This window comes from Micromys minutus (assembly GCF_963924665.1).
Source record: "Micromys minutus genome assembly, chromosome: 18".
NCBI lineage: Eukaryota > Metazoa > Chordata > Mammalia > Rodentia > Muridae > Micromys > Micromys minutus.
In genome coordinates this window covers 50,522,038-50,544,988 of record NC_137953.1, presented here as the reverse complement: position 1 = coordinate 50,544,988, position 22,951 = coordinate 50,522,038, and the positions used below count along the sequence as shown (strand labels likewise).

Genomic DNA, 22,951 nt, shown 5'->3' with positions numbered 1-22,951 from the left:
GTCGTTTGCCGCTCTGGTTTTGTTGTTTTGACCCCCGAGGATCACCTTCTTTTCTATTCCCACAGCGTTTAGCGAATTGCTCAACAGACAGAGTGCGTACTTGTTGATTTTAACGTATGTGTGTTGGCTGGGTGCCCAGCAACTGGACAGAGGACGTGGGTGTGGGATGCAGGGAGCATTCCTTTTCCTCATTCTTTTTCCTTTAAGCAGCTGCAGCCCACAGGCTTTCCGTCTAGGCGGGGAGAAGCAGAACCATTGACCCTTTAGCAAGTTGTCCCTCACAGAACAGGTGTCTCCCCCGCCTCCCCGAGTAGAGGGATGGCTGGCTGCTTAGTGACAGGAGCCGCCGACCAATGAGAAGTCAGACTCAGGCAGCCTCACCAATGGCCGTCCGGGGGGCGGGCCCGGTTTCCTGGGAGCGGGGCGGGCCAAGCTGGTCTGCGGCCGCGGTGGAGTCCCCGCCGCTCACGCTGCCCGCCGCGGCTTCAGCGGCGGCGCCTTTCCCCGGCCGCGCGGCTCCCCGACGCACGGTTCGGGCGGCTCCCGGTGCGGCGCGGCGCGGCTGCTCCGGGTTTGGGGCCCCGTGGCCCCGCGGCTCCCGCCCCGGGCTGCAGGACGCGCAGGTGGGCCGGCGGCCGCTGGGAGATAGGCCCCCCCGGGGGCAGCGTTGGACCATGGCGCGGAGACCTGGCATACCGGCTGCCTACGGGGAGGAGTTCTCCTTCGTCAGCCCGCTGGTGAAATACCTGCTCTTCTTCTTCAACATGCTCTTCTGGGTGAGATTCGGGGGACCAGGGGGCACCTGGACTGTCCGGCATCCCTGGAGCGCCGAGGGGGCTGCTTGAGGCTGGGAGGTTCGGCCTGAGCTGCCCGGTGCCCAGGAGCGTGTCGAGCAGTGCTTCCTAGTTTTCTGAGCTGGTGACACTTGGGGCATTTCTCCTGGTGAGGAACACCACAGTGGCGCCGTGTCAGGAGGGGACGTTAAGAGGTGGCATCATCCTTGCTGCCAGGGATGAAGCGTTAGCAGGGATGAGGATCTGTGTCAGGCCATAAAATAAAAAAGGGTTGGGGAAAGAGCTGGCTGGACAGCCCCATGGGCACATTTCATGGTTAGGGACTTTCAGGCCTGGGGGTTGGAAGGCCCGACTGGCAAAACAGGCGCGGGGCGGGGGTGGAGGGAGAGGGAAGGAAGAGAAACCCCAAGCCTTCCTTCGCCCCAGTTCCTCAGGAGCTTGTGTCAAGGGGCAATATCTGTCCCTTTTGCAGGCCTCAAGTGTCTGCTCCTGTCAGGGCTGAAAAGGGTTAAGAATGGTCTCCAGGTCCGATGTGTATTCCAGCACGGCCCTAAACTTTGCCCTACCTTCTTCAGGACCAGCTTCTCCACTTGGAGCTGACAGTCTTCAGATAATTCAAATAAGATCTTGTTGTCGGGCTGGAGGCTGTGGGTCCTTTCGGAATCTTCTGTCTGGGGTGGAAAAGTGTAAACAATACTAACCCAGAGCTCCAGGCACCTGGATTTCTATCCCTGCTCTACCATCCTTGTTGATTTCACTGATCTGGGTAAATAAGTCCACAGGCCTTCCCTTCCTCCCAACAAAAATCTAGTACGGTGTATTGGGAGATGGCAGGAGAGGGCAGAGAATTCAGGGGGAAGGGGAGCCCATGAGAAAATGCTAGCTGAGTCCTGTTTCATAGCCAGAGAGTGCGTGGGCCCCTCTGGATTTATAACATAGGGAAGTCCTTCCCCTTCTCTTAATTCTTCTGCAAGCTTCTACTGCACCAAAGCTGCAGCCCCGCAAGCCTTTCATCCTTGCCTACCTCAACCTGGTTTGCGGGAGGGAGTAATAGTGGGAGAAGGAGCAGAGCAGATGTCTAAGGCCGCTGCTGGAAAGGTTTCAGGGCAGCCCTAGTGTGAAGTACAGACTCTGGGACAAATGAGAGACGCCCAGAGGGTGGTAATGATGCTCACTCTCAGCCAGTGTGCTCTTGTGAAGACTGGAGTTTGGGCTTCTGTCAGTCTCCGTTTTAGAACTAGGGTACAAGAAAATCCAGCAGGCATCTTGTTAAACGTCACATCGAAACAACGGTCAACATTTTCACCAGTATCCAGCAGCTGGTTAGTGGGCTCGGGCCGGTGATTTTCTACTGAACAGGCATGCCTGTAGGGAAAGTCCATGATCCACACAGCGTCTACAGTGGCCGGGGTAACCAGTCAACCAAGTTCTGCTTCCCTGGGCAGTTTGAAAACAAGAAAACTCCTCACCACCACCCTGCAGGGTTGAGGGAATGCACTGAGGGGAACTCACCGAAAAGGGGCGGATGCCAGTGAAACCACCTTTCAGCCAAGGCCCTGCTCAGTGTCAGCAGCTGGGTGCCTCTGTCACTTCTGTGTTCGGGACCATTTTCTTGGATTGTTTGGTTCATATGCCTCTTTTATCAAATAACTCTGGGAGGTCACAGTCTGGAAGAGAGCCAGGCTCATAGGCCCGTTTACTTTGGTGAAGAAGGTAAATAAAATCATGTGTACAAAAATAATTTAAAATATGTTAAAATGTAAGTAAAATGCCTCGTGAAGGCATTTTGGCCATCTGCTCACATGGGTGACAGCCTCAGCCTGGATAACCACGATCCCACCTAGAAACTAAACTAAGATAAAATAAAAAGTGTTTCCTTTTAAATCAGAGGCTAGCCATATTGCTACTGCCCCCAAATCAGAGCAGAACCCCCCTTTTGGACCTACTGCAGATGCAAAAAGTTGGTGGCTCTCGAAATAGTGCCCGGAAGGACAAGAGGCCCAGTTTCTCTCAGGCACCCACTTACCGTGTGACGCTAAGCCAACATGTCTGTCTCTCTGTCCTTAATCTTTTTCCTCTAAAGGAGGAATTTGTCTATTTGTATGAACTATTTATAGATGAATAAATCACTTTGGGAACTGTTCTCTCTAAGACCTAAAGGATCTAAGCATGAGTCTCTCTGTGTCTTGGTCCCTGGGACGCTGGCCGCCCTAAGAGATGGTGAAAAGATAGTACCGTTCAGGCTGTACTGACTGACACTTCCCTCCTATGCCCAAAGCTCCCGTTATAGTCCACACACTTCTCCAGCTCAGAGCTCATCTCTGTTCCCATGCCCTTCAGAGACTGGTGACCATGTGTTGTCCCCTGTAGGCTTCCAGTGTCCTAATGAAATAAATTCCCCCTTGGAAAGCACCCACAGCTGGGACAGTTGGATCACTCTGCAGGAAGAGTGTCTGTCTGGCCAGCTCCTGGGGAGCTATGTAGGAGTAGTCTTTGTATCTGTTACAAAGATGCTTAGGAAGGTAGCCAGCATCCTCTGGGTCACACTTGGGCATGAGCAGGGCCACATCTACTGCAGCTGGAGTCCTGACTCCCAAGGCATCTGGAATCTGATTCAGAAGCCCGTACCTCCCTTGGAATTAGAAACCTCCCGTTTATGTTTCAAATCTCGTTTCCCCTTTGGCATGGAAGCTCTGATTTTTCTACCCAGAATCAGGCTGCTGGGCTGATTGTTGAGTTTTCATGGTCTGAAAGTAACTTCTCCAAGATCCTAGAGCACACTGATGTGGGAGTGTCCTAGCCCAGGGCCCTGCTGGGCGGGCTATTCTCAGCGCTGCCCTGCTTCTTTCTTGCTGGTCTCTGTACTGAAGCCATTAGCTTATTTGTCTGACTCCCCACCTAGACCCTAGGCCCCCGAGTGTGGAGACCGCCTTATTTGATTCTGGATTCTTACTACCTGGGGCTGGAGTGGGTGTTGAACTTGTTGCCTGAGAGAGCAAGGCTTCTTGGATCGAGGCCCAGTGTCCTTTCTCTCTCCCCGCCTCATAGACTTATTCTGTGAAAATGTAGCATAGCCTTGCCTGCCCGAGCACTCTCAGTGAGGTACCCAACTGTGTCCTCCTCTACCTGACAGCCATCCTCTAAGCAGTTCCCCCAACATGTGATTGCCACCCCCAGCATCTGGCTTTTTTCTGTTTGTCTGTGACACATTTGGATCCTGTCTGGGTCTTCCCTAGGCCAGTCCCAGCCACTGCTGAGGAGTCTTTTTTACACTCCAGACCGTAGTCAATAGAATCGTAGGTGTACTGGAAGTGTTGAGCTAATATTGCTGTGTTACAAAAGGCGCATGGCCATCACACGGCCTAGAGAAGCCATCGGAGATGTTAACCTCGAACTCCTCGTCATACGACGGTGTATGTCGTTTCAAAACACCTTTAGAATAAATGTCCTGGTTTGGACGAAGCAGCCGCAGCAGTCATTCATTGTAACCCACCTTCTGACTCATTCATGGAGTCCTCCAGGCATTCAGAGTCATCCCAGACCACCTGTAGCGCTCTCTGTAACTTCTCAGAAGCCTGGGGGACGTGACCAGACCACAAGCCCAACAAAATCCCGGAAGGACCTTCCATCTTTCCTGATCTGCACTCTCCTGAATGCTGTGGTTGACCCCTGCATTCCTGCACCCACAGGCTACGTAGGCTTCAGTAAGTGAAACAGTCAGATTCTTGGTTTTGTTTTGATTTGTGTTTTGAGACAGATTGGGCTCAAACTCAAGGTGGCCAAGTCTGACCTTGAATTTCTGATCAGACACACTCATGCCACTGAGTGTAGCATCTTCTCTTCCCTTTTCGTCTCTTCTTCCTCCCTCCTTCCTCTTCCTCCCTTCCTTCCTCTTCCTCCCTCCTTTCTTTCTTTCTTTCTTTCTTTCTTTCTTTCTTTCTTTCTTTCTTTCTTTCTTTCTTTCTAACTTTTTTGTTTTTTTTGAGACAGGATTCCTCTCTGCAATCCTGGCTGTCCTACCTTCTACCTTGTTTGAGACAGGGTCTTTTATTCAAGGCTGCCTGTGCTAGTGTGGCTGGCCTCCGAGTATCTACGGTTCTCTTGTCCTGCCTCCCATCTCACAGTAGGAGTACTGGGATTCTAGACATGTGCTACTAAGTCCAGTCTTCACATGGCCTCTGGGGACTTGAACTCAGGTCTTCATGCTTGCACTACAAATTTTGTCCACTGAGCCATCTCTCCAGCCCCTCTTTTTTATTTTTTATTTTTATTTTTTTATTTTTGAGACAGGCTTCAAACTTATAGGTCTCATCGCCTTGGCCTCCTGCATGCTGATGTTATAAAGCATAAGCCACCATGCTTATCTCCAGATATTTTAAAAAACAACAGAAATGCAAGATTAGTGAATCCCTGTAACCCCATCCTTCTGAAGAAGCAGAGGCTACTTCGGCCACATAGACTACACAGTGAATTCGCTCAAGCCTGCACTTCTGCATAGCAAGTTCCAGCCAGCACAGGCACATAGAAAGACCTTGTGGCTAAAGAGCAAACAAACTTCAAGCCACCATAAGTGGAGACAGCCATCACGTTTCTCTTGCTTTCTCATCTCCCCTAGCAACTCTGCTGCACTAAGTCTTGCACTAAGTAGAATGCTAAAATTTAAGCACATTTTTGAAAGAATTTAGAAAGTGTAAAATTCTTCTCATGGTCTTGGTAACAGACTATCAGGCTATGAATTAAACTGGTCTTTCTAGGATTGGGGTTGAGGGAACCTCACCTTGCAGCTTGGACTCTCTTTGAACTCACAGCAGTCCCCCTGCCTCAGCTGTCTGAGTTTGGGGATTCCAGACATGGATCATTATGTCCAGTAACTGTCGAATTTGAACAGTTATACTGTGTAGAACACTGTGGCCTTCCCTTCCTCATGCATTCCCTTTAGAGAGAGAAAGCAGCCGTGGGCTGAGCAAGACAAGGTCAGGAAAGGGCCCTGTTAACTCCTCCGTTTCATCACGGTGACATCATCTAGTTCAGAGGGAGCAAGCCAAGGGCCGGTGTCACACAGTAGCCTCCTCAGAATTCCAGGGACAGCAGCGCTGGAATGGCTTAGAGGCCTAGCTTGCGCGGTTCCTGGGAAAGGAAGGAAGGAAGGGCCTCATTTTGGTCTAGGAGGCTGCTACTTCCTGCAGTCCACCCAGAAGTAGTATAGAATATCTCAGAAACAAAGTAGAGACTCAATTCTACTTCTTCTAGCATGGAGTCAGTGGTGTTTGGCTTTGGTAGTGCTAAGGATTGGGTACGGGCCTCCTGTAGGCAAGCACTCCTCACCATCTTCGGAAGAGGGAAAGAAACTCCAGTGAAAGAACTATGTGCAGACTGGATTATAAAATGTGGAGCCAGGCAAGGCTGTGCTTTCTCTTGCAGCTCACTACAGCTGGTGGTCCCTGCGTCTTCATTCCCCGCTTTGCTCTTTCTAGATATCACAGATCCTGCTGAGCTTCCCGCTAGGCCTTGCTGGTCCCCTGTTATGTTCTCTCTCCCCCCTCTCTGAGCTCCATCTGCTTTGGAGGCTGAGGGCAGCTCTTCCTGCTTCATGCTGCCCCGTGGAGAAGACACAGGATCCGGGTGACTGGCGCAGAGATAAGAAAGCAGCCAGCCCAGTGGCTGTGGTCCTAAGTCTTTGAGGACTAGAATTAGGTTCTTATCCCATTTCAGCAACTCACTAACCGAGTGAACTCGGCAAAGTCACTTGAATGCTGTGAACCTCAGCTCTGTAAAATGGAGACGCAAATGCCCTCTTGGCTGCCCTGTTCAATCCCTGGGACCCGGAGCATGGAAGGAGTGAAACAGCTCCCAGAAGTTGTTCTCTGAGCTCCATGTTTACACGGTGACATGCCCATGCATGTGTGAACACACACATAAACAAGTAAGTAAGAAAATGAAGGGTAGTCTGGTGCTGACTTGAGGCACTCACAGGAGGAAGCTACTACCACTGTCCTTGGAAACAGCCCCTAGGAGTCCCCCGCTGGGGTGGGCTTGGGTAGGAGGCCCTTAGATGAAGCTTTGCTCAGGAAAGAGGATGGTGTGTGGATGGGAGTGACGCCACAGGCCAGCTCTAACACCTTTGTTCACAGCTTCACAGTTAGCCATAGAAAGATGAAATTATATTAATAATTAATATTTTTATCTTACAAGAGCGGTGTGTGTGTGTGTGTGTGTGTGTGTGTGTCCCCTAGGAACAGGGCTCTACTCCTATCTCCCAGGGCTGCCTCAGGGTTTGGCAAGCAACCAGCAATCAATTTGCCTGTAGTTGTTGACACTGAGCTTGGGAACCTATGTATGTTTGGTGCCTCAGCTTGGGGTCCTGAACTAGTACCATAGGGGGTAGAACAAGACTTATTCCCACACATGTATCAAATCATGTGTGTCTTTCTCTAATTTGCAAGAGAAGCCAAAGTAATGGAGAGTTAGGGGTGTTATTTTGGGTTTTTTTTTACATTTCTATTTTTCTTTTTGAACAGTATCCATGCCTTGGCTGTTCACCCTCTAATCAACCTTAGCAAGGGACGGGGAAAAAGCCCCATTCACAACACTGTAATGGAAACACGGAAACTGTTTGTTTACAGTACTGCCTGTGTTGTTTTATGACATGCAGAGACATATATCTAATAGAATATTATAGTAGCAAAATTATGTTTTTATATGATAGAAACCAGTGTCTTGTGCTCCCTCAAAATGCAACAGTACCTATGTAAAATTCCTGTCAAAAATGTGTGGTTTGCCAAGTGTTGTAGCAAGGTGGGAGGCTGGGGTAGGAGGGTGCGGTAGATAGATAGCATCAGGGGTTCAAGGTCATCCCCAGCTACATAGTGAATTTGAGGCCAGCGTTGACATGAGACCCCATTGAAAGGTTTCCTACGAGAGGCTGGAGAGGTGGCTTAGTGGTTAATGAGAGAACTGGCTCTTCTTCCAGAGAACAGCACCCACAAAGAAGCTTAAAAATGTCTGTAACTTCAGCTCCAGGAGATCCAACACCCTCACACAGCCATACGTACAGGAAAAACATCCATTCACATAAAACAAATAAATGATTTAAAAATGTACCATCCCAAGCTTCCATTCTAGCCCGGCCCCGTTTTGGTTAGGGCCCCTGTTGATCACACTGGCCGGAGTCATTGCCTCAGCCCACGTGGGTGAAGCTCCTCCTTATAGTAGACAACGAAGAGACCCATAGTTAGACAATGTGTAGAGAGTGAGAGAAGGTGGAGCACCGCACCCTAAACGGGGATTTTTCATCAAACACCTCCCTCCAAGACTCAGGGACTGGGCTAGAGAGTTGGCTCAGCGGTTAAGAGCACTGACTGCTCTTCCAGAGGTCCTGAGTTCAAATCCTCCACAACCATCTATAATGAGATCTTGGGCCCTCTTCTGGCGTGTAGGTATATATGCAGATATTCATACATTAAATTAAAAATCTTAAAAAAAAAAAAAAAAGACTCAGGGATCTATGTGAAAGAGGAGGCAGAAAGTTTGTGGGAGCCAGAGTGGTACCACGTCTTTAGGAGCCAGCCGGACCGATACACATATGAACCCCCAGAGACTGGAGCATACGCCCTGCATAGGCCTAGACTAGACGGGGTCAGCACTAAGAGGGCTGGGAAGCTTCTGCACTTGATACCGAGTGGCAAAGGGAACGTCACGTTTCTGCAGTGGACTCTCACTGAGGCTATCAGCCACACTTCAGACAGGCCCAGGGGCTGTTGGCTAACGCAAAACTAACTCCGTGGTATTTTGTGGACTTTTTGTTTTGTTTTAGCATTCTTTTGGCTTATTGGTCTTGGCTTGCTTTGGGTTTTGGTTTGGTGGAATTTTCTTTCTCCTTGAGTTTCTTGTTTTTCTGGGGGTTTTGTTGTTGAGGAGAGAATAAAGATGGGTGGGGTAGGGAGATGGGTGGTATCTAGAAGAAATTGAGGAGGGGAAAACATGATCAAAATATATTATATGAAAAAGGTTTTAATAAAAGATGCCACCTCAGAAACCTAAGTTTATAAAAGTAAAAATTTAAGGGTGGCCTTTTATTTAAATAGACTTTTTTGCATTTATTTTTATTTATTGTGTGTATATGTAGAAGTTAAGTATGGGCATTCATGTGACATACTATTTGAAGAGCAGAAGACAGCTTGCCAGAGTTGGCTCTCTCCTATCATGTGGGTCCTAGGACTCGAACTCATATCTTGTCATGTCACCAAGCCCCTTTAATCACTGACCCATTTCACCAGCCCTTTTAAATAAGTACTTGAAAAGAACAGTTAGTCCATGCTAACACCATAGGTTAGTATGCTGTACCTGTTATAACAACAGCATTAGCATTATGCTCTGAACTTTAATCAGGCTCCTTAGTTTCTCCTATCTGTCCCAGGATCCCACATTACATTTAGCTGTCATGTTCCCTTCCTCCAGGTTGTGACAGTCTCTGACTTGTTTTTTATGGCCTTGAGGGTCGTTGAGATATTATTGTAGTATTTTGTAGATGGTTCCTTTATGAGAACTGCCTGATGTCTGCTCATGGTGTTCCTGTGGGTTTTGAGGAGGAAGACCACAATGGCTCATCTCCACCATCCAATTGCTACTGACCTTGAAGGAGAGGTTGAGGTGCTATTGGTGGGTTTCCTCGGTGTGCAATTGCTTTTTCCTCTCCTGTGCTGCGCTCTTTGGAAGAAAGACTATGCACATAAGGGGTAATGAGGTCTGTTCTGTCTCCTTCATGGCTACATTTCTCAGATGGTCTCTATTTACTAAGTCACGTCTTTGCATTCATATAGCCGCACAGACAGCTAATTCATACTACGGTTACTAATTTAATACAGTTATTTACTTTATTCTAAATTATATGTGTGCTCTGTGTAGGTGTGTGCATGTGAGGACAAGTGCCCAGGGAGGACATAGGCATCAGATCCCATGGAACTGCATTACTTGCTTTTGTGAGTCACCCACTATGGTTACTGGGAACCACACTTGGGTCCTTTGTAAGAACACTGTGCACTTAATCATTGAACCATATCTTCAGCCCCCATTTTATTTATTCCGATACTCAAGTTTCTCTAGCTTTGGCCATTGATAGCTCATTGACTTGGTGCTTGTGTCTCACCAGTGTGAGAATTCTGATTGTGTGTTGTAAGTGTCTCTGTGTCTGAGCACCCTTGTGGAAGCCAAAGGAAGATACGGAGCGTTTCCCTCTGTTCTTCTCTGTGTTCTTTCCTTCCTATAGAGTCTCTCACCGAGTCTGAAACTCTCCGATTTGGCTAGGCTGGCCGGTCAGCAGTCTCTGCAGATGTGTGCTTCTCAGTGTTGGGGTTACCGGTTTGCTTAACCACGCCCTGCTTTGAATGGCGCTGGTGATCTGAGCCCAGGTCCTCATGCTTGCACAGCAACTGCTCTACCCCCTGAGCCAGTCCCCTACCCCCGTTTTACTTCTCAGCACTTTATTTTCTGTCCCATCCTGTTCCAGGCTCATCTTAATACATTTCTGCTCTGGTCTTAAACTAGTCAGAGCCCAGGGGATGGTCATTTTTATTCCAAGGTGATAACTCACTTTATATAAGAATAAAGGGCATGGTTCATACAAATGATTGTATATCATCTGACTGACAGCTTTTCAGGAACATAAATTTTCCTAAAGCTAGGCTCAGCTATTTTGGAAATGGTACCTAGCTTTTAATAGTTTCTATCCAAGCATCAGTCTTTCCATTGTGTGAAAACCCATTCTAAGTAGAGAAGTGACTTTATCTCTATCCTCGTGAAAGTAAGTCATTGGTGGGATTCTTACTATGGGGATTTTGTACTAAAGATTGGTACCGTAGGAAGATTACTAGAATGGGGGGGGGGTTGTGTTGTGTTCAGATGCTGCCACAGCACCCATACACACTTGGCTAAATGTCCTTCTACCCTTTGAGCTTAAGAGGTGAGTGTCTGAATCCATTTCTGAAACTCTGAACAGTTTAAAGTTGCTGTTGTTAATGTCTGCAGCACTAACCTTGTCATGACAGCAGCTTTGAGGGCTCCAGGGTGGGCAACGAGGGCAGGAATGGAGATGTGGAGGACAAAGCTGTAAAGAGTAGGTCTGGAGGGCTCAGGGGAGAGACGCTCTTAACGACCAGGTTAACAGTAATATTCTCGCCTCAGTCTGGATTTTAATGTAACCTGTTTTCCATTTTCCATTCCTGGTTGGCTGCACTTGAGGCTCAAAAGTTTATAAACTGGCTGCACTGTGGGATCACCAGGAACTCTCAGAACAGTTGCTGGGCCTCTTGGCCGGGGATTCTAATACTTGATTTGCAGGGCAGGCTGGACAGTAAGAGTTGAAGTGTCTCTTCTACCTCCAGATGCCCAGGTGACTTCAATGGCAGCCAAGTGGAGCTTAAACTATAGATGTGCTTTCTCTGCAGAATAAGGCTCAGATTGCAGGCCCTCACTATAGATGTGCTTCCTCTGAGAATAACGCTCAGACTGCAGGCCCTCACAGTACTGTATCTAGCAGCCAGTGGACTGGATTTGAATGTTAGTTTCTGTTTTCCCAAACTTAATGTTTAAAATAACACAAATTTAGTATTTCACATTTCTGGAAGTCCAAAGCCCAAAACAGGCTTTCCTGGGCTAGCATTAAGGTGTCTGTAATCCCATGTTTCTGCCTGTGTTCTCTGGGGAAATGTCCTTCTGCTTATGAAGCTGCCTACATCCCTTGTTCCATGGTAATGCATCACCCCCATCCTTGCTCCCACTGTTCCGCTTCTCTGAATCTGCCCCTCTTCCATCCTTCCCATAAGATCTGCTTGTGACCATATTTGGTCCTGGGCGGTGGCAGTGGGGAGGGGGTGGGCTCTAAATCCTAAATCACATTTGCAGAAAGTCTCTTTGCAACATAAGGTAATATATTCACAAGTTCATAGAATTATGGCATTATAGTCTTTGGGGGGTGTTATTCTACCCCGCCCCTAGTCAATGGAACACGTGTTGTAGTTACATGCCCACGGAGAGAATTAAGTTGCCCTGTGATTTGTAGCCTCTCTCCCTCTCACCCATTCTTCTTCTCCCATCTCTGTCTCTATTGTTGAAATAAGTTCTCATGTAGCCCATTCTGGCTTCCAACTTACAATGTACCTGTAGCCAAGGCTGGGCTTGAGCTTCTGATTTTCCCATTTCTCCCTCCAGAGCACTGGGATTGCAGGCATGCACAACCACACCTGCCGGTTTGACCCTGTATAAAGTTATCCAATCTAGAAAATGTTAGTGTGTGAGGAGACTAGGAGTAATAGAAATACAAAATAGATACTCGTTTTAATTTAAGTCCATAGTAAGATGACATTTACAACTACAGTTATGTGTAGTGATGAGGGAAAGGCTGTGTGGAGGGCAGAGTTTTGTGGAGTGGATTCTAGGTATTGAACTCAGGTTGCCATATTTGCACAGCAAGAGCCTCTACCTGTTGAGCCATCTTGCTGACGCAGGTGTGGTAAGTTTTAAGGGACAGACACATTTGCTCAGACTGTTAAAGGACTCGGTATCCCTGACCTAGGATTTTCCCTGCTTCTCCATGTTTCTTAAGTTTGGCTATGCTATAGGAAGTCAGCTGTGGGTCACTTCCAGCCCCACATTCAGCTCTTTAAGCTGCCCTGTTTTTGCCCAAGCAAATTATGAAAGCTAATAATCTCTGGATCCAAGTCAGAGGAAGGGCCAGACTGGGGTGGGGGTGAGGAGACAGGGCTGATCACTGTGGATTCCTAAGGAAGCACTCCAGCAGTTTACTTTTAACCTCGGATTAGCATTAACTACATACGTTCCCTCTGCTAAATAGTAAAGAATTTTCAGAAATAACTCCCACATGGAAAGATGTCTTCCTCACAGAGGACTAATTTGACCCTATTACCTGTCCTAGGGCCCAGCTCTGTTCTTTCACTGAAGACCTCCCAGGTGGCTCTTTCCAGCAGATTCTTGTCTTGCAGGATGTGGGATCTAGCTGCCATACCCTTCCCTACTGAGCTGGTCAAGCTCCTGCTGCTGAGACCTCTCTGTCAGAGTTTGGCCTAATCTATTGCCATGGTAACAGTGAGCTGCTGCTTAGCACCAGCCTAGAAACTGAGCTGAAAGCTGAGAGGACAGCGGGGCTACCAGGCACTCTTGGAGGCCTCGGAGACAAAGACCCCTCTGGGAGCCTCTGGGAGCCTCTAGTGGATTTGCTCTCACAGGGAGGAGCCATGACATTTTTAAGGCCTAAATCCGTATTCCTCCATATTGGAATCAGAGTTTATAAAGATTCCTTTCCATGGTAGAGCCAGTAAGCACACACTCTCCTGCTTCAGTGTGCACTTTTATCCTTGGCTTCCAATGCAGTTAGAGAGCTAGAGCCTGCATCCTCCAGGAAGACCTGCTTTCTGATGTAGGTGAGTTAGAATTCAGAATTGAACAATTCCTGTGTGGTCCTGTTGGTGATGGTATATAATATTCAGTGACAGAAATTTAGGTGTTTTCCAAACATTATTTTATTCAACTCTCACAATTTTTTTCCTGAACTGACAGTATGGCTTGTGAGCAAAGGTGCTTGTTGCCAAGGCTGACAGCCTGAACGTGATCCCTGGGAAACATGAAGTGGACGGAGACATCAACTCCTGCGCGTTGTCCCCGTACTTCACACGTGTGCTGTTGTATGTGTTCACACATAAACAGGCAGATGTGAAAAATTGAGATTAACTTATATTTTTATTTATATGCATATGAGCATTTTGCCTGCGTGTTTGTAAGTGTCCTTAGAGGCCAGAGGAAGGAGCCAGAGGTTCTTCCAGAGGTAACCAACTGGAGTTACGGGTTGTGAGCTGGTATGTGGGTGCTAGGATATCAAGCCAGGTTCTCTGCAAGATCAAGTGCTTTTAACTGCTGACATTCTTCTCCAACCCCTAAAACACTTTTTTAAAAAAAAGATTTGTTTATTTTGTGTATGAGCACACTGTAGCTGTCTTCAGACACACCAGAAGAGGGCATCGGGTCCCATTACAGATGGTTGTGAGCCACCATGTGGTTACTGGGAATTGAACTCAGGACCTCTGGAAGAGCAGTCAGTGCTCCTTAACCACTGAGCCATCCCTCCAGCCCCTAAAACATTTTTTAAGACATAAGAAATATAAGTTTAGCCAGGCAATGATGACTGGTACCTTTAATCCCAGCACTTGGGAGATAGAGGCAGGCAGAGCTCTGAGTTTGGTCAACCTGGTCTCCAGAGGGAATTAGAGGACAGTTAGGGCTACACACAGAAACCCCATCTCAAAAAACAAAAAGAAAGGGGAGGGGGAGAAAAAAACAGAAAAATGAAGATATGGTTGTATTTTAAGTAGTTTTGGCTGGAGAAATGGCTCAGTGGTTATGAATGTTTACTGCTGTAACTCAGGACCTGCCTGGAGTTGAGATTCTAACTCCCACACAAAACTTGACAGACACCTTTATCTCTACCATGAGATCTGAGAATCTTCTGTGCCCTCTTCTGGCTTCAGTGTGTACCCACAGACACAGATGGGAATTAAATGTATTTTTTTCTTTGAGGGAGGCTCTTGCACTGTAGTACAGGCTGGCCTCCAACCTTGATCTCCCATCTCAGCCTCCTAAACACTGAATTAGCTGCCATAAGCCATCACACATGCCCCTTGTCCTTAATTCGTCTTCACATGCAGAAACCAACAGACTCAGAAGGTTGTTCCAAATGGAGTTCAGTGTTTGAATCTCCCAGAAATTCATGCTCTGTGTGTGTGTTTGTGTATGTATGTTTGTGTGTGTGTATGTGTTTGTGTGTGTGTATGTGTGTGTATGTTTGTGTGTGTGTGTGTGTGTGTGTGTGTGTGTGTAAGGTTTTGTGCTTGTGATTGAATCCAAGGCCTTGTGCTGTAGTCCTGAGTTATATACCTCCAGGTATAGACTTCCAGACCTATCTGGAAGCCTGTGTTTTTAATCACTGTTCTGTTCTATATTAAACTTATGCTTTAATTATATTTATTAATATATTTAATAATATTAATTGTGTCTTAATTTCCCCACCTGTGAGATGAGGACACTGTCTGTCTCACAAGATGACTGCTACTGAGAATGAAGGAGACAGTGCTGGGAGTTTCTCGAGGATGTAAAGCACCGTTGGCAGTGGTGGGTAGGGATAGCTAGCTGCACCTGAGCCCCAGGGAACTGACCTTCCCTGACCTCCTAGAAGTTCTCTCATTTTCTCCTGACTCCTTTCCTGTTCCTACAGGTCATTTCTATGGTCATGGTGGCTGTGGGTGTCTATGCCAGGCTGATGAAGCACGCAGGTGGGTTACAGGTCTCCCTTCTGCCTCTCTGTACCCTGCCTGCTTCAGCTCTGTCCCTGGGCTGAGGTCAAAGGAGCAGCTCCCTGAACCCAGTCTTACTGGGGCCACTTCTGACTGGCAGTTCACCTGGGTTTTCCTGAGCCCTGGAGAGAAGTTAGTCAAGGACTTTGCCCCCTTAGCTTGTCCTGAAGTAACGCGCCCTTAATTCCTCTGCAGAGAATCTAGGAAGCCACCCAGCTAGTGAGCCCAGTGCCACTCAAGAGTCTCTAGAGCAAAAGCGGCTGCTCTACTCATAATCCTGGAAAAAAGGCTTTTCCCTGGTTCCTCAAATTACATGCCAGGACTCCTCCCGCACACTTTTGTTCTCCCCTGTGAGGTCTTTCCCATATTCTTCACCAGGAAAGGAGGTTCCCCCAGTTCAGAAAGAACAGAGTGGGTATACCCCTCATTCATTCTTGGGAGCCCCTCAGTAGGCCCAGGCTCCAGCTGAGGGTCAGCCTCTCTCCCAGAAGCAGCCTTGGCTTGTCTGGCGGTGGACCCTGCTATCCTGCTGATCGTGGTGGGCGTCCTCATGTTCCTTCTCACCTTCTGCGGCTGCATCGGATCCCTTCGAGAGAACATCTGCCTTCTGCAGACAGTGAGTGGTTGGCCGCGCAGAAAAGCCTCCCTCCATCCTTTCCCTTGAGCTTCCTTACTGCCCTATAGAGGCCCATTCTGCCCCGTCCCTCCTACCCTCCAAGCCTGCGCTGTCCGCTCCTCGCTGCAGACGTCTGCTCTGGGTGACTTAGTAGGGTAGCACCTCGTGGCACTGTCACGTTGGTGGTGTGTAGAGAAGAGGAGTGATGTTGGTCTCCTTGTCTTGACTGTGCTGCAGTTCTCCATCTGCCTCACCATTGTGTTCCTGCTGCAGCTGGCTGCTGGCATCCTGGGCTTCGTCTTCTCAGACAAGGTAAGGTTGGGACCCCAGAGGCCTCTTAGTACCAGAGGGAGGAAGGGGAAGTTCCTACTGAGTAATTAACCACTGTACTCTGTCCCCTGGGAAGCATCAGCCTTTGAAAGGTTCTCCTTGGGGATGAATAATGGCCTTTAACATCAGTCTGTTTAAGGAGAATTTCATGAATGTAAGGTGTTTTCCTTGGACAGCCTGATGCCATGGGGGGAAGGGACATTAAAATGACCTACATAATTTAGAAGGTAAACGACTAAGTAGTGCTCAGCGACCGAACCACAGACAATGGGAAGACACTCTTATTCAAGTACTGTTTATTGAGCTAGGTGTGGAAAGCAGAGGGAAAAGGCAGATCCTGTCTTGAACCGTGCCTCCTGCATCTGGAAGTGGACTGCCTGAGGCAACAGCCCTAATTAAGAACCAGTATTTCCTTTTATTCCAGCGCTGGAAAACCAGAGGCAGAGGGATTTCCACGAGTTTGAGTCCAATATTACCTACATTGTGAGTTCCAATGTAGCTGGGACCATGCAGTGAGAAATCTGTCTATTTAAAAAAAAAAAAAAAAAAAAGGAACAAAAATGTGGCAAGGTGTGCTGGTACATCCCTTTATTCCTAGCTCTCAGGAAGCAAAGGCAGGTGGATCTCTGAGTTCCGGGACAGCCTGGTCTACATAGTGCATTCCAGGCCAACCTAAGTTACCCAATGAGACCCCACCTCTAAAACAAAACCAAACAAGAACAACAAAAGCTCCCCCCCAAAAAAGGGGGGAACAAACCTGAATTCCATTCTCAAATTACAAATAGCTACCAGGAATAAAGTACGAGACTATAAAATAAAGTCATAGGAACGGAAGCCGGGTGTGGTGCACACCTTTGACCCCAGTGCTGTGGAGGCTGGTGGATCTGAGTTCCAGGCCAGCCTGATCTACATAATGAGTTCTAGGACAGCTGGACCTAGATAGGTAAACCTTGTCTCAATAAACAGAGAAAGCCATAGAAAAAAAGTAGTTGAGCAGAGAGAGACCATGGTACAATATTGGGCTAGGAGCTGCTGAGCTGATTTGTATTTACCAAGTCCTGGCTTAGATCAGTCTAAAGAGCAATTTTCTTGTGTCCACTAGAGGTCAGTGTCTTCACAAGTGAGCCCCTTTCTGCTAAAACAAAACCAAATTCCTTTCCTCTGGGTACTAATACACAGAGGTAGAGAGAGGTAGATAATAATGCGCTGTTCTGAGAAGCTGTTGATGTCAGGAGCACTGTTGCTCTGACCCACTGGTACCCGAGGTCCGCAGTGGATGGGCCTAAACCGACACAGTCTTCCTTTGCAGGCCTGATTTCAGGGCTGACTCAGATCACGGATGACCTGAGGAGATGTGACCCTGACCGTTGGTAGCTGCCCTAATGTTAGCTTTAGTCTGTGATCGCCCGCCCCTCCAGCACTAATACCTTTACTGCCATGGGTCTCTTAATTATGCTTTCCCATTTTGATGTGAAGGAGGGACGTGGGCATTGTCCCCGCGGTCAGGCGCTCCCTCTCCATCCTGAGTGAACAGAGATTGGAGGCTCGGTGTGCTTTCATCATCTTCTTCACCAGAGCTGACAGGGCTTCTCGATAATGTCTAGGCCTTTGAGTGGCAGAGCAAGGCTCTCTGATGAGTTGGTGATACTCAGGATGCGATAGAATTACCCAGTGTATACGAAGGGAAGCTAGAACTGGAGCAGGGCAATGCATAGGAATGGCAGAAAGACTGGAGCCGGGACAACTATTAGCGCGCACCCAGAGTGGGATGGGAGAGCAGCAAGCCTGTGCTGAGCCTCTGGAACGTGGTATAGAGAGGGAAGGGCTACCCTGGCCTCCAACCACACTGTGTGGTACGTATGGGGGTGCCCTCCTGCCTCCTATACAGTGTGCCGTGACAGTAACCATAGAGACCTCTGGAAAGGAGAGCAAAAGATGGAATGCTGGTGTGCTGGTGACTCTCCTGCTGCTGTGGTAAAACACCACGGTCAAGGAGAGTCAGAGAAGACTTCCTTGGGGCTCACCAATCCGGAGGGGAGGCACGGCAGCAATGCTGGAATAATGGCAGACGCAGGATGCGCAGGACTCACATCCTGAACCGCAGGCAGGAAGCAGTGTCCTGGGACTTCAAAGCCCCACACGTGGTGACACACTTCCTTCAACAGAGCCACACTACAGCTCTGCACCAGTGCCACCAACTAGGGACTAAGTACTCAAACATTCGAGACTTGGGGGACATTTTCATTCAAACCACCACAAATGCTGATCTGTGCTTGCCGTTATTTCTGAGAGGATTAATAGATCATGAACTAATCCTGCGGCCTGACTGTCCCTGGCAGGCTCGGGGGAAAGTGAGTGACATCATCAGCAGTGCCATTGTGCACTATCGGGACGACCTGGACCTTCAGAACCTCATCGACTTTGGCCAGAAGAAGGTACCAGTCAAGTGTGCTGACCACCCGGCTCCCTGGGGTACGGGTGAAATGCCTCGCTCTGGAGGCCTGTGTACTTCTACCTGATAAGTAATGTGTTCTAGGTAGGGCTTTGGGGAAGGGGGTACTATTAAAGTCATGGGATGCTACATATAGCATTACATGTATATGTAATATGTATGCACACATGTACAAGTATAGAAATGTATATATTATATATAATGTAGATAATATACATATATTTTACATATATATGTGTGTGTATGTAATAATACATATGCTTATGTAAAGAAGAGAGGAAAGACTATCTTATGTACAAAGGGATTCTGGAAGAGTTTAAAAAAGAGCATTGTATAGGGGAATGAGGAACAATCATATTTTATTATATATCACATTAAAAATTGTGACCAAATATATGTAATCAAAAAACACTATTTTGGGCCTAGTGGTGGTGGCACACACCTTTAATCCCAGCACCTGGGGGGCACAGAGGCAGGTGCCGTCTCCAACAAACAAACCCTATCTCAAGCAAGCAAACAAAAAACAGAAGCCATTTTGTTTTGTTTCGCTTGGTTTGGTAAACCAGAAGCAGAACCCAGAGCTGTGAACACCGTGGACAAATGCTCTACAACACTGAGTTATACCCACAACCCAGCGTTTACCACTTTACGTACTGAAAGATCTACACTGCTCTCCTGCTGTCCTGCTCTTACTCTCTTACCATTCCCCTCTCTCCCATTCCCTTTCCCATCTCTCTCCGTGTGCTCAGTGCTGGCTCCCCCCCAACTTTTCTCTTTATTCCCCGCCCCCCGCCCTGAATAAACTCTATTTTATACTTTCAGAAAGAGAGATTTACATTAGGTGGATGTGTTGACAAACTCGCAGTCCTCCCTAGTTGGGAGTCTAAGATAGTTTCAGGCCCACCCGAGTGTCGACAGCCTGAATAACTGCTGAGACTCGGGTTATAGCTCAGTGGTGAGCACCGGCCTGGTGTATGTGAGGCCCTAGGTTCAGTCCCCAGCATAGAAGGGGAAAATCCTACTGCACGTCGCCATAACCAGCATCTATTAGCAGGACTTTTCCATCTTTGCCAATATGGCAGTACACACTGTCCCTTCTGTTTGAAAAGGAATTAGAAAGATTAGGAGTTCAAAGCCAGACTTGGCTTCATACGGCGTGTGAGGCCAGCTGGTTACAGGAACCCCCATCTCAACAACAAAATGAGACAAAAATCTTCAGGACAGTGAGACAGCTGGGGAGGTGGAAGTGCTTCCTATAAAACGCTGACAGAAAACCTGAGCTTGACTCTAGGAATCCACTATGAAAGAGGAGAACTAACTCCCAAAAGTTGTCATCTGCCTTTACATATACACTACGGCACACGTGTGTGTGTTCACAGACAAGCATGCACACATGCACAAGTAATAAGAAAAACAAACCTTTTCGCCTTCTCCTGCTAAACTGCCCATTCAGTACTTTCCATGCCCCTCTTGTGGAGGCCACCACTCACCTTTCTGTGAATATAATGTGAGTGGAATTATACATATGTGATTGCTTTCACTTGACATGTCTTCAGGTTTCATCCATGTTGTACGTAGCGTGTGTCAGAATTTCCTTTTTAAAGGCTAAATGATACTTTGTGTGGCTTTCTCATTCTGTTTGTCGACGGTGGACACCAGTCGCTTTCGCTTTTGGTTGTTGAATCGAAGTCACATTTTGAATCAAGGCACCTTCAACCCCAGTGCTGTTTCTGTGCCCCAGCTGCAGCGGCCTCAGCTCTGGAGTCCGGTTTGCTTTCGTGGAGGAGTTGTGGACTCCTGATGCTGAAGATTTTCTTCTTGTGATTTTTTCTGATGTCAAGGCTTTTGGTTTGAATTATTTTTTAAACATATTTTTGGTAGTGCTGGAGCGAATCCAGAGGTCAAACATTTTAAGCATATGCTCGCTCTATTACTGAGAGCCACCTCTTGATTATCTCCTTTTCCAGACTGTTTTATAGGGTTATAAATCCAGAACCTTCTCCCAAGAGGTTAAATTTGAATAATATGTACAATTCTCTCTCTCTCTCTCTCTCTCTCTCTCTCTCTCTCTCTCTGTGTGTGTGTGTGTGTGTGTGTGTTGGCGTATCAAGCACTAAGTTATATAAAATAGGGAATTAAGAGAATGTCTTTAGTGAAAGCCACTGAGAAGCGTGAGGTTACGGGGGAGCTTGGTGACCTTGGCCACCTCAGTGTGAGGATCAGTGACTCCTACCTTTCTGGTGGGCTCTGTTGCAGTTCAGCTGCTGCGGAGGGATTTCCTACAGAGACTGGTCTCAGAATATGTACTTCAACTGCTCGGAGGACAACCCTAGCCGTGAGCGCTGCTCTGTGCCTTACTCCTGCTGCTTGCCCACCCCTAACCAGGTGAGCAAACGCTGCACGCCATTTCCTCCTCAGTAAGCTCCAAGTTACTTCCTGCTCAGAAAAGCTGTTACGGTGACACTCTGCTCCTGAGCTTAACTGCTCCTGGCTGTGCAAGGTGTGTCTTCACCACGCTGTGGTGCCACATTAGCCTTTCACTCTGAGTCCACATGGGGCCCAGATGAGGGGAGGGTGGGATCGGGAGAGCTCAAAGGAAAGGATTTCTGTGTTTAGCCATTTTTATTCCAGTATTCTCCACAAACATTCTCTAACAACTTAGGAGGTTGGGGAAGCTGGAGAGTCTATCAGCCAGTGTTTCTTGGTGTGGGAGTACCATTTGTCTTCTCGACCTTTTCTTCAGGCAGTAATCAATACAATGTGTGGCCAAGGCATGCAGGCTCTGGACTACTTGGAAGCTAGTAAAGTCATCTACACTAACGGCTGCATCGACAAGTTGGTCAACTGGATACACAGCAACCTATTCCTGCTTGGCGGTGTGGCCCTAGGCCTGGCCATCCCACAGGTAACTTACCCTGTCCAACTGGTAGGTCCCACAAAACTCTGCAAAGACTGTCATTTGTGGAGCATCGGGGATCAGAGAGGGGCCAGAGAGGGATGGGAAGCCGCTGGGAAAGCAGGACAGTCGATCCTGCTGACAAGTCTCTGCCCTGTGCAGCTGGTGGGAATCCTGCTGTCCCAGGTCCTCGTGAGTCAAATAAAGGATCAGATCAAGCTACAGTTCTACAACCAGCAGCACCGAGCTGACCCGTGGTACTGAGAACCCTTCCTGTGCCTCCTTACCACGGTGATGAGCATTCTCATGGACCAACAGCAGAGGGCGCTGAGAGCAGCACCCAGTACAGTGAGGGGCCCCGTGGAAAGATTCAATCCGGAAGACAGGACACAAGATGGCTCAGGTCTCAGAAGGATGTGCCTCATCTCCCCGTCCTAGCCTCAGCATTGCCCGAGAATTATTTTGTCCTGTTTGTGACCTTGAACATTTGAGTTTATGTTTTTGGTTTCCTTTGGGCAGAGATGTGTGGAAACCACAGGGTACAGAAAGCTGTAGAGTTACTAGCTGCATACTTTTCAGTGAGGCACAACAGACAGCTCTGTTAGGGCTGCTGCTGAGCTAGGTGGACCTAGAGTCTGCAGCCTGGGAGACCTGGCTGTGCAGACACTAGCAGCCCTGCCTGGAGTACAGTTGGCATAATTCCAGCTCCAGAGGGGAAGGGAGTGAAGCGGGCAGAGCAGCGTGGGCCTAGGGTTGGATGGGGACAGCCGAGTATGTGGGGGATGGGAGTGGAAGGGGGTGTGTTTACCAAATGCTTGCCTTGCTGCCCCAGGTAGTCAATGTGAGCTATATCCTGCCCCTTCCTCGTTTCCATGGAAACATGGCAGCAAGGGCAAGGGGTACAGCAGCGGCCAAATTCATCCCCACCCGCTTCATAAATGTTTGGAAGCATGGTCCCGATATTCAGCATTCGGGAGAAGCTGGACTAAGCCATACATGCCCTTGAATTCCTCTCTGTCTGGCCTTCCCGCCCCAGCAAGTGGGGTTTTCTTTAACTTGGCAGAGAAGTGGCAACGCCTCCCACCCGGATCCCTGCACCACAACTCAGTGTTTCTACAGTGTAAGAATCAGGAATCTGGCAGAAATGGCAATAAAAGTTTGTTGACATGGGCTAAGCTGTCCTGCATCCATTTTCCATTCGGGCAACTAGAAGAAAAGCAGAAGGGAACAAACTGTGGGCCTGCCTTCTGTAAGAGACTTGAGACCTCTGAGCCGCACAATGCCTCCAGTTCCCTCCCATGACCCGTCTACATTAGAGTAGAACCCTCGGGTCTAAATTAGGTAGAAAGATTTCGGGTACGGATCTATAGGAATGGTGTTACTTTATTTCCAAATTCCAAACTTAGATTTTTGTTTGCTTACTTGCTTGCTTTTTCTCCAATTACAGTGGGTTGAAATTCGTTTAGGATGGGACAAGGAACTAAGAGAGAGCACTTACATCAGAAC

The 22,951-nt window shown here is 48.0% G+C and overlaps 1 protein-coding gene across 3 annotated transcripts; it reads left to right on the top strand.

The window, feature by feature from the left end:
- The first annotated feature begins 457 nt into the window (after window positions 1-457).
- Window positions 458-22,528, top strand: TSPAN33 (tetraspanin 33). 3 transcript variants are annotated; one of them, XM_080932629.1, is made up of 8 exons: window positions 458-776; window positions 15,073-15,130; window positions 15,643-15,767; window positions 16,005-16,079; window positions 18,437-18,532; window positions 20,806-20,934; window positions 21,293-21,454; window positions 21,608-22,528. In XM_080932629.1, exons 1-8 carry the CDS (start codon window positions 675-677, stop codon window positions 21,707-21,709), a joined length of 849 nt encoding a protein of 282 aa, XP_080788755.1. In that variant the 5' UTR covers window positions 458-674; the 3' UTR covers window positions 21,710-22,528. The 3 variants fall into 3 exon arrangements, with proteins under 3 accessions (XP_080788755.1, XP_080788756.1, XP_080788754.1); XM_080932630.1 differs by having other exon boundaries at window positions 15,640-15,767; window positions 21,632-22,528; XM_080932628.1 differs by having other exon boundaries at window positions 15,640-15,767.
- The last annotated feature ends 423 nt before the right edge of the window (window positions 22,529-22,951 follow it).

What these genes read in the sequence shown, in the direction of transcription:
- TSPAN33 (XM_080932628.1), top strand. Translation starts at nt 675, where the DNA reads ATGGCGCGGAGACCTGGCATACCGGCTGCCTACGGGGAGGAGTTCTCC. An exon ending in CAGGCTGATGAAGCACGCAG is followed by an intron (nt 15,131 to 15,639) that starts GTGGGTTACAGG and finishes CCTCTCTCCCAG; the next exon opens with AAGCAGCCTTGGCTTGTCTG. An exon ending in ACATCTGCCTTCTGCAGACA is followed by an intron (nt 15,768 to 16,004) that starts GTGAGTGGTTGG and finishes ACTGTGCTGCAG; the next exon opens with TTCTCCATCTGCCTCACCAT.